This window comes from Morone saxatilis, unplaced genomic scaffold (genome assembly GCF_004916995.1).
Source record: "Morone saxatilis isolate NCDOM2014 unplaced genomic scaffold, NCSU_SB_2.0 Contig1, whole genome shotgun sequence".
In the NCBI taxonomy this organism is placed as follows: Eukaryota; Metazoa; Chordata; class Actinopteri; family Moronidae; genus Morone; species Morone saxatilis.
In genome coordinates this window covers 15318949-15329924 of record NW_023339651.1, presented here as the reverse complement: position 1 = coordinate 15329924, position 10976 = coordinate 15318949, and the positions used below count along the sequence as shown (strand labels likewise).

The 10976-nt window shown below is 41.1% G+C and overlaps 1 protein-coding gene across 7 annotated transcripts in view; it reads right to left on the bottom strand.

Moving 5' to 3' along the window:
* Window positions 1-10976, bottom strand: part of kctd17 (potassium channel tetramerization domain containing 17) — a 19159-nt gene that overhangs the window by 4122 nt on the left and 4061 nt on the right. The window contains exons 2-7 of one of the 7 annotated variants that reach the window (XM_035659660.1): window positions 5981-6089; window positions 5090-5181; window positions 4009-4152; window positions 2175-2300; window positions 1508-1652; window positions 22-160 (exon numbers count right to left, since the gene is read on the bottom strand). In XM_035659660.1, the coding sequence (XP_035515553.1) occupies window positions 1554-1652; window positions 2175-2300; window positions 4009-4152; window positions 5090-5181; window positions 5981-6089 (570 nt within the window). In that variant the 3' untranslated portion in view covers window positions 22-160; window positions 1508-1553. Of the gene's footprint in view, window positions 1-6; window positions 161-1507; window positions 1653-2174; window positions 2301-4008; window positions 4156-5089; window positions 5182-5980; window positions 6090-10976 lie in introns of those variants that run through there. The other 6 variants (XM_035659651.1, XM_035659674.1, XR_004796650.1 and 3 more) reach the window with 6 other exon arrangements.

Sequence of the window (10976 nt, the reverse complement as noted above, 5' to 3'; positions counted from 1 at the left end):
CGTGCGCGCGCGCGTGCGCGCGCACACACACACACACACACACACACACACACACACACACACACACACACACCATGTACAGAGTGTTATAATAAGTCTAGAAAAAAAATAACTTAAATTCTTGTGATTTCTACATCCGGGACCCATGGATCTGGAAAAGCTGTGAAATAAAAGAAACAGACATTAGGATTTTACAAAATCCATAGCAATCTAAATCTATACACATTTAATACAATCTAGGTTAAGATTTGGCTTTGATGTTGGTGATGATGATGAAAATGGTGAGAGAATGAGAGCAAATGACTTTACTGACATGCATAATGGCTGGAAACAACAACAAAAACATGTCTTAAAAATGTGTGCCCTTGTAACATTTACTTCATTTAGTTTGTCTGAATGTCTTTATATGTGTCCATTATGTGTTGGGTGTAATTGTGTGTGACTCTACATTGAGATATACAATATGTACACAGACTGGGAAGGAATCTAACACTACTGCTGCACTGAAAGGTCAGAGATATTTTATGTCACAGCATTGGTAATGAGAGCCCATAGAGACACAGCGTTCGATCAATATCTGTAACGCCGTGTTGGGTCACTGATAGACCAGACTGAGCATGTCCATGTTCACACACATATACAAGCTGGTGCAGGTCATTAAAACCCTTTCATCCAACGGTCAATTAGCAAAAGTCCTCAAGCATGCCAAGTGTTCTATCAAATGGTGTTTTAGATCACAACGTCTAAAATAACACTTTAAATTATTTTAAAATACTTCAATGAGTATTGTAACATCCCAATATCAAGATAATTAATTTAAGTGCACCCACTTCAGCTCAGTCATCAGCTATGCTGCTAAGTGGGCCAACTTTGGGTGCAAAAAAGAAAAAGGCGACGCTACTCCCTTCTGTGTGTGTGGGCGTCTCATAATAAAAGCAGAGTACTGGATCTTATACAGAATTATTCTGCTGGCACAGAAAACATTTCCCAGGATTCTTGTAGCCACATGTTAAACACAAGCAATGTTAAAGCCTCATATGAGCTGCAGAAAATGTCAGTGTACCGTTTAAGTGTTTTCACCACTGTTTGCATTTGTCATATTTAGAACCTCAGCAAGAATTTTTTTTGTTGATTCTGGCGACCCCTGTGGACAAAAGCGGTAGTGTTTCCGCTGCATTGTTTGATTGATTTCAAGGGGAATCTGACCCAGTGGTGCATTAAGAATAACTATCGCTGAGAGTCTTGTTTGTTTATCTAGGTCACATAGAGGCATCAGTATTAAACTGAGACGGTTTCATAACCTGTTAAGAACTCCTTGTAGTACGTTTAATATACACTGTTCTCACTAAGCACTGGGTTCACTGAAACAGAGGAAGAACTTAGAGGTCATACTCAATGCTGTGCCATGAAACACCCCAGATCTCTGTAGACATCACACACACATATATACACACACTAAAATCTACCATGTCTACCCACTAGCACATCTATCGCAACAGTTCCTCACCCATTCCCGCCTCTCTTTGGAATAAAGATGAACAAACATGACTCCCTCATTCTCTAAGCCACTCATTTGGTGTGGTATCTCTCCCTCCCTCCTCCTCCTCCTCCTCCTCCTCCTTCGCGGCTTCCTCCTCCTGCATCTCCGCCGGCTTCATTCAGCATGAAGGACGGAGGGGAAAACACAAAAGAGAAAAAAAAAAAAAAAAAAACACAAGACAGAAAACGACAAAAAGAATGAACACGCTAATGAGTGTCAGTGAGTGGACAGTGAGAAGCTGAAAGGTAAATATAGAGACAGATATATATCTATATATCCATGTGAAAGAGGGAGAAAAGAGATTGATGCAGTGTGAGATAAACAGGAAGACAAAGTGAGAGATCGATAACAGCAGGAAGGAGAGGGAGAGCTGTGTGAATGATGGAGTGAATGATTTTGTGAATGACATTTCGAGGCAAGTGACATTTGGAGCTTTTAGTGGAGAGTGCAGGATCAAAGCACACTCGCTTCCTCTTCAATGAGAGAAACCCCCTTCTCTTTCACACACGCCACAACAAAACATACATACAAAACAAGGACAGGACCACACATGGACACAGCCTGGCAGCTTGATCCTAAAAGTCTCTAAAACATACATTTGTGTGTTTGTGAGAAAAACAGACAAAAGATTCACCTTGGTTTTGTGGCTCTGCTCCGTACCGAGTCCAGATCCAGGAGTGTGAAGCTCCTTGGAAACGACACACAGAAACTCAGCCTGGTCTTCTGTTCCATAGCTGTATGACGAGCCGATGTTCACCATCTAGAAAAAGACGGGGACACAGATACAGAAAGATATACAGAGGAGAGAGGGACAGAGACAGAGAAGCAAAGCGAGTGTCAGGAAGAATTAGAGATTACAGCAGAGAAAACAAAAAGCAGGAAAGAGAAAGTAACTGAGAGAGCCGAGATCCCAAACTACAGCGAGGAAAGATTCTTGTCATGCGTGGTGGGGGTGGGGGCAGCCTGCTGCTACGCACTCAACAAGAAGTATCTTTTACGTGTGGCAACAGCAAAACAACTGTGGGTCAAAGCTTCTGCAGGAAACTCTGCAAATCATAGCTGTGCAGCATGCAGTGGAGCTTAGTGCCAAAGCAGTGGGGAAGGGATTGCTATGCTGACCTATAAAGACTCCATGAAGTTCTGAGTTGAAAGTCTGAGTGTCACTATTGGAGAGGGCATCAATGAACTAAAGCCTCTCAACTTAGGAGGACTTTTCCCTATTACTGACATTATGGTGACTGAAAAGATCAATACTGTTGTGCCTATTTGTACTGCGTGTTCACACTGGGAACAATGTTGCAGCGGGTTGCTTTATTCTAACAGACAGTCAATAGTGTGAGAGTAAACACTGGTCTGCAGCTACAACAATTTAAACATTTGTGTGCCACAGTTTAAAGTCTAGTAGGCTGCAACTCAGTTAATCGATTAATCCTTCAGTCTGTCAAGTGTCAGAAAATAGTTTTAAAAGGAATCACAATTTCCCAGAGCCCAAGTTGACATTAAATTGCTTGTTTTCTCAGCCACCAAACCCACAGGTATTCAGTTTAGAAAACAGCAAAACGGCAAATATTGACATTTGAAAAGTTCAAACCAGAGATTTTTTTTTTTTGCTTTAAAAAAATAACTGTCAATTAATCAATTATCAAAACTGAAGTGAATTAATTTTCTATTGATTGACTTAATGATTAATCGACTGATTGTTTCAGCTCTAGTACAGTCTGTCCTAATATCTGTTACCAAGAAAGTAAAAATAAGAGAACATTATTAAGGCAAGAATGTGCATTCATCAGAATAAATGTTTGAAGTGTATGAGTCCCTTGCTGGTAGTCATATCAATGTATGAGCATTAGCTCAGACATGCTAATCATGATGCATCTGTAACAGACGCATAAAACAGTTAGTTAGTTAGTTACATAGGTGGTGATGTATTTGATCACATTGTAAACACAGCATTTGTGTTATTAAAAGTATCAAAGTCTGTGATCTGTAGTAGACTTATTTAACACATAGTGGACATTTGATTGTCTATGACTTTGATAAACTGAATGGTTCTTCAACATAACTTTCAAGTCTAACAGCTGTAGACAAACGTCTTACAAAAACCGTGACTATCCCAGGCTGCACCCGGTGCCACTCCAACACCACCACAGGATATGGGCCATATCTGAGGTCTGAATCCTTCATGAAAAGGCTGAAGATAATGAAGATTAGAGGCTGCTACGCCTGCGGTAGCATGATGTCTTTATGTATTTAGAAGTGCGATGGAGAAGATTAGCAGATCAGGACTATCTGTGAAAGCATGTAGGGACACACAAGATTAGTCCTACTTAAGGTAAATAAATCGAGCTAACTAATCTGGGAGTCCTAAACTCATTTTGGGAGTGCTGATAGCAGGGCTCAGGTCAGGGCCAAGGGGTCAGGCCAAGGGTCAAGATTGAAGGGTCAGCAGCAGCGTGAGTCCAACCCACAGTCCAGAGCAGTCCAGTGCGGGGCTTTCTGCAGGCGCGCACGCTGACCTGCTCAAACTTCCAGCCGTCCGACATCGTGGAGACCATCTGGGTCAGCTCCTCCTCTTGGCACTGCAACACTCGGTAGACATGCTTGGGGGGCACCTGCTGGGGAAGGAGAGAAGAGGGGGTTTAGGAGATAGCAGATGGATGAAACAGAAGGTACCATCGTCTTTAAAGGGAGAAAAAAAAAATAATGTAGCAATAATGAAACCATTACTATGACTCTAGTACTGCCCTTAGATTAATATTAGTGTTGAATGTGATAAATATTTTGTACCAGTGCTGTTATGTGTAAAAAACTGAATTTTAATGACTGAAAAAAAAAAGATCAACTATAATCTGAACTAAACTACAAAGAAAGTGTATACTTTATATTTTATTTATATTGCATTACTGAAAATGGCCAAAAAATCAGGTCAACACATCCACGAGGTCTCACAACATCGTCACAGACACACAATGACCAGATGCCATTTGGTCATTGAACCGTTACAAAGCTGATCTTAGGTCACTTCTTGCAAACATATTTATCTGCCCTGACCAAACCTTTGCAACATGATATGGAGGCGGTGGAGGAGGTAGAAATACATCACGTAGTCGTGGGCTAGCTACACATCCAGCACTTCTATTTTCATATTTTTTCACCCCAGGCCAACATTAGCAGTAAAATACAGTAGAACACAGGGAAAGTGGGTGTATGTTTGGGAGGGCAGTGGGATTATGTAAGCGTAAGTGCAACCATCCTGAGAAAAGAAAAGAAAAGAAAGGAGAGGGAAGCCTGATGTACAGCATGTACTCTCTTTAGAGAAGCACAGAAGGATGAAATCACCAACAAAGAAAAGATGACTGAAAGGCACTGCAGCTACACATAATGGTTGAAATATGTAGTACAGTACATAATAAAACAGCTAGTTGCAAAAACTGCAATATGCTTTAAGAATATTAAATTACTGCTGTGTTACACTGGAGCTACTTACACACTATATACTGTATTTAGTAGATTCGTTCATAAAAACACTTTGACAAGGTCTGTGTATACCTGCGTGGATTTGGAGTCCCTCTCCACAATCCTCTCCTTGATCAGTTTGATCAGTGGGGTGATGTTGTAAAACTCAGCCTCCTCGAGGACACCTTAAAACAAAAGAAAGGCACCACTCAGTTCATGTGTGCAATCAACACCACCAATAAATATATATGTGTGTGTGTGTGTGTGTGTGAATGGATTTTTAACCAGATATTATTTAAATATTACTGATATAGAAATGGATGTAGTTTTTCATACAACTGAATTCCATCTATTTATACATTCCTTTTGCCATTTCAACCATTTATCTACTACTTATAGCCAGGGAAGCTTAAGTCAATCAGAGTTGTGAGTGCTGAGAGAAAGTCAGTCTACAGTGATGTCATATTAAATGGTGCAAGACATTCATGGTTTTTGCATGAGTTTGAATGGCCTCTTTATTAAAAGGTCCAGCGTTTGACATTTAGGAGGATGTATTGCAAGAATGGACTAACCAAACACAGGCTCTAGATAATGTGTTTTTCTGGAGTTTCTCAGCCATTGTACTTTCTCCTACATGCTTGGAAGGCTGAGCTGTATTAAAATGGTTTTAATCTGCAACTTCCCTGCTAGAATGCCACTGAAGCCTACACACTGGTCTTTTAACTGATGGGATTTTAGGGGTCGCTGCAGCCCCCTTAACACTCCTTCTTCCATTACTTTTAGCTAACTGTTTAGTATTCTCTGCTACTCCACAATCTTTAAAACCCTGACGAATGCAGAACTGCCCCATAACAATATTTACTAATTCCATTTCACAAACTAGAAACAAAGGTATGTAGCATTTCCTTTTTTCCACCTGCACCAACAAATAAAACAACAACTCATGCACACAGGACCCATCTGAGTAGATAAAGCATATGAGACCTTCTTCAGCCAGCTCCTTGTTGTAGACCAGTTTGCCGTGCCGCAAGTAGTTGAGGATGGGACCGAAGTAGGTAGGGTCTCTGTCAATCACATAGGCCCCCGTCTCATCCTGTTACAGAGGAGGAATCAGAGAGAGACAGAAGAAAACACTGTCCATTACACCGTGTATTTATATATTGCAGTCATCTTCTTTTCTTGTGTTTTTATTCATGAAACAGAGTTTTCATTGACCTAAACTAGGGTGGTATTCACTGCAATGCTACTTTAATTTTCCTTCCTCAAGCAATGGATCTCTTCTGTAATAGGAGTATTTTTAAACCCAAAAGCTCACAAGCTGTAGAACAACATCCTGGTTTGCTATTTTGATCTTGGCGGCCCAGATCGGATGTACGTATGCAAGACGCATTGCAGAGGTCTCCAAAATAAAAGCCCTCCAAAGACTGCAGGTTCTGTTGATGTTCTTCTGAAAATGTCTTTCTTGTATTTATGAAATATTAACAACATTTCTGTTTCTACAAAGGTAACGTAACAAAAGGTAGTCAGATGGAAGAGTAACGTTTCAGCTTTTATTATAAGAAGTTCTGTGTTTCTCTAAAACCCTGTTGCTTCCTGTTTCAAATACAACATTGTTATTTGTGTTTCCCTTGAGACCCTCATGCCACAGCTTTTTGCAGCTGGACACAGAAGTTAGTGCTTGCTGGTACTCCAGATCCTCCTTGTTGTTGCTGACTTTGTTATCGCACGTGTGTCGACAGGCTGCTTCTCTCCCACCTCCAGGCTACTTCTGCCAAGCTTGCCTGGCTGTTATGTCATGACTACTGCCCTTCCAACACACACACCCCCTCCCCCCTGCTCTTCCTCGTGATGATCACTTGAAGCAGAGCCCCCTTTTAGAGTTGAATTCACAAAATAGCCACTGCTGGGAAGATCTATACAAAAACATACAGGATACAGAGGGAGAAAAGTGTTGAATTGTTGGGAATTGTGTGAAAGGGGAAGTTAAAGAACAGCCTCTGGTGAAATGTGTCACTAACACACAGTTCAATGGTCTCTGTAGAGAGACAGAAGCTAGGACACAGACAAACTCACATTTTGGTTCTTAAGTTGAAAACCAGACTAGACTAACTACATGCTCCAAGTCCAAGAATTCACAAACTCTTCTCACCAGTTCACACCAACTGCACATTTAAAGACAGAACAGGCCATAAGAAATGTAAGAAAAGTTACACCATAATGACGTCTTTTAAACTTCAAACAATCATCTCCTCTTAACAAAACAAAGAGCCACCAAAGTGTGGCCTTGTGCAGCTTTAACCAACTAACATTTGACTGGTGGCATGCACAGTAATATTTTGGGCTGGGGTATGTGAAAGACAAATATACACAGAGTCAAAGAATGAGAGGAAAATGTTCGGCCTAATAAAGAGAACCTGCTCCTTTCACATGACCGATTCTTTTTATTGCTGTTTGCTGAAGCACCAGCGGACAGCCTTAGCCTGCAGCAGCCTCTTGTACAGATGCATGTTATCGCTTTTATTAGAAGGTCCTCACTCATTCACACATACAGTACCACTCACCCCAACTATGTCGTTAGGACCTTTTATTATTTGATTTTAATCCTAACCTCAAAGGCTGAACCCAGACAGAACATCTCTACAGAAGAACTACCTCTAACGCTTAACATGACTTTCAGGTTGTTGTTTATTTGGAACAGCAGTATAATCAGCTCCTGTCCCTGAGAGTTCCAGGTAAATGGTTTGTCTGACTGTGCTGTAGACAAACGAGGTGGCTTACAGTCTGTTATTCTCTTGTGTTATTCCTCTTCCTGGATGGAGGTCGAGGCTTTTAGGTCACTCTGAGGCCCAGACCTGTAAAAGTGGCTCCTTCCGCTCTGCTCTCTGCATATTTGTGCTCCAAACAGCCTGGGAGGTACATAAGTCAAATACTGTCATGATATGTCTTGTTGTCCTCATTCTTGGTGACAGCTGCAGCAGTGAGGCTCTGAGGTGGTAATGAGCTGTAGAGGAACTGCCCCACTCCCATCTTATGGCGCTGGAGGCGACTGCACCAGCTCTGGGTGAGTTTAAACTATAACTTCAGTGTTAACCAAGTGCAGATTTATTCATCACTTAATTATTAAATAAATAGTTTTTACGTAGAGATTGGTTGTTACTAATTATTTAAACCCACTAACGGTCATGTATCACTGTTGCATTGCTATCTGAGCTAACCTGTGTGTGGGATTTAGTGGCATCTAGTGGTGTAATAGCAGATTAAAATGCCCTCGCCTCACCCTTCCAAGAGTGTCGTACACTGGGATGTTTTTTAATGATATTTCACACAAATAACACAACGTATCTGAAATTACAAAACATTAATGACATATTGTTAAATGACCTAATAAAGTAACTAGTTTAGCATAATCAGATATGTCAAACTCATTTTGAACTGTATGAACACTAACTCTGAAACACACATTTCCCCATCTATGCATATAGAAATAAAACAAATGCTTAGATTTACAAAGGAATGGCATTTAAGCTTAAAACCTCAACTGGCTCCCTTAAAGGTATAAGTTTTGGACGTTAAGCTACAGCTTGTGATGTTACAAAGACTTTCAATGACATATTTGATTGGACTGTGACAGATATTTCCTGGCAACCAATATACCCATTGCTAATGTATATAGTGGTCAAGACATCTCTTCAGTTTAATGGTTCAAACCAATTTAATTAGTACTACTAAAAACTATGGAAGGACTTGATGGAATTACAAATATCTGGCGCAACCCCAGAGGCAATGACTGCTCATAACAGACAGCTCATCCCTCAGTGCAGATCTGCTCGCTACATCGTTGTCTATTACGATGAGCTCTAACCCATCAGCTCCAATATGACGGACTAAGAAATAAACAGTCAGACTGACAGCCTGTAGAATAGGGACAAGAAGACATTTGTGAATGATGGTGTGTTGTCAACCCAATTTATATGAGGAGTATCGCTTTGTCCCTGACACTCATCTCTTGAAGTCCAGTCAATCTTTGCTGGCGTGTGAGACATGAAACAAATGCAATAAAGAAGGAGAGCTACAAACACAAGTGGACAGATTCAGACTGTTAAGTAGCCTGTAGGATGGAGCCAAATGTGGGACGGATTAGTGGAGAAAAAGAAACAAAAATGGTGGGAAGAACAATATGACCAAAAAAAAAGAGAGAAAATAATTAGAAGAGATTAGAAATAAAAAGGTACTTGCAAACAGCAAAGACGAAGAAGCATAGAGGGACACTGCCATAGAGACGCAGCATGAAGACACCTGGGGTTTGTGTGTGTGCCAGGGAAAGAGAAAGACAGGGTGGAGGGAGGTAAAGACCAAAGAGGCAAACACACAGCATTATGTGTGTTTGCACTGAAAATCACAGTGATTAGAGAGAGGAAGGGCCGTGACTGCAGCACACACACACACACAAGATCGGAGGAGCTGCAGTGGAGGACAGACCGACGCCTCATCAACGTGACTTGACTTGACAGTGTGGGCATGACAACACTGGCAAAGAGCTTCCTGAATGTGTCAGAGCCCGTTTTTTCTCTCTCACACATACACGCACGCACACAGAATTAGCAGTTGCTCGGAACGACAGACGCTTTTGCAGCCGCAGTAAACTGACTCACAGATAGTATTTTCTGTTGTTGAGAGGACAGGGACACTAGTAGGTGAGTTAATGTTTCATAGAACATTTGTTCAGGGAAATAGGTTGTGACTCCACAACATCTCCCTGTAGAGGTAAGTACATCCAGCAGCCCAACAAAAGCCTCGTTCGCTTCTCAAAACGCGCACACACACGCCTGCCTGCATTCTGCTGGTGGCTCGAGTATGTGCAAACATTAGGGCTGAAGGAAAAACAAACACAAAAAGCCAGACCCACCCACAACACTGCATTACCCATTGTGGCATTGTTTAAACATACCTGCATGTATGACACATGTAGCACCGTGTGGAAATAACTTCCATGCAGTATTTAAGAGAAACTAGGGCAGTCGTTCCAATTTTCTGGTTGATTCAACACGACACTACCCAGTCGATCTCATTTAGTCAATACTCACTGATTAATCCTGCTTTTCTTACGGTTACTGTTGTCCTGCCATGGAAACCTTTAGAAAAAAAGTGCATGATGGTATTTCAGAGCATCCCGGCTTCTGCCGTAGTGTGTTTTTTTACACAGTTGCTTTGAATCTGTGGTAATGACTGTGACTTATTCATCAACATAAAGACAGAACCAAGCCACATTTAATCTCATTTCCTATCAAATGGCTTGCATTTTCTACCACGTGGGTCTGATTTGACTCAGTACATTGCAGCCCGTGCATTGTGACTATGACATATGCATATTGTGATGTAGATGCAGAAATGATATACTGCCTTAGTGAATATTTGAATCCAGCCACATATATGGCCTTTCCATGTAATTCCACATCCACTCCTTTGGGTGTTGTCTTTTAACATTTAAGGAAGTTCTTAAAAGAGCTTTTATGTGTAATTCTCCAATGTTCTAGATAGGTTTAATCTCTTGTGAAAATATATATTTTATTTCCCTGCAAACTTTTCCAAAATGGCAACCACGTGTTAAAAAGCATTTATTTTATTGCACAGGAAGGTTATTCAGCCTTTGACACACATAGATTCACTTGGGCAGGCCGTCGGTATATTAACAGGCAGAGACTTGTTTTAGCATTTTACAGAGCAACAGAGTGAGAGACGTTATCTGGTGGATGTTTAACAACGGAGCAGGTAAAGCAACAGCTCTGTTTTAATGGGCAACGTCATTAACGAACCTCCTCATTAATGTGCAGCTCACCTGCTGCTGTGAAAACAGAATCGCAGGTAAAAACATTCAAAACGTGAGTTGTGTTTCTTGGGTGATTTTATAAAACTTACTGCTGACCAACAAAGTAACAGAGCAGCCTTATACAGCCTTGTGTATGGAGAGGGGAGCAGGGTG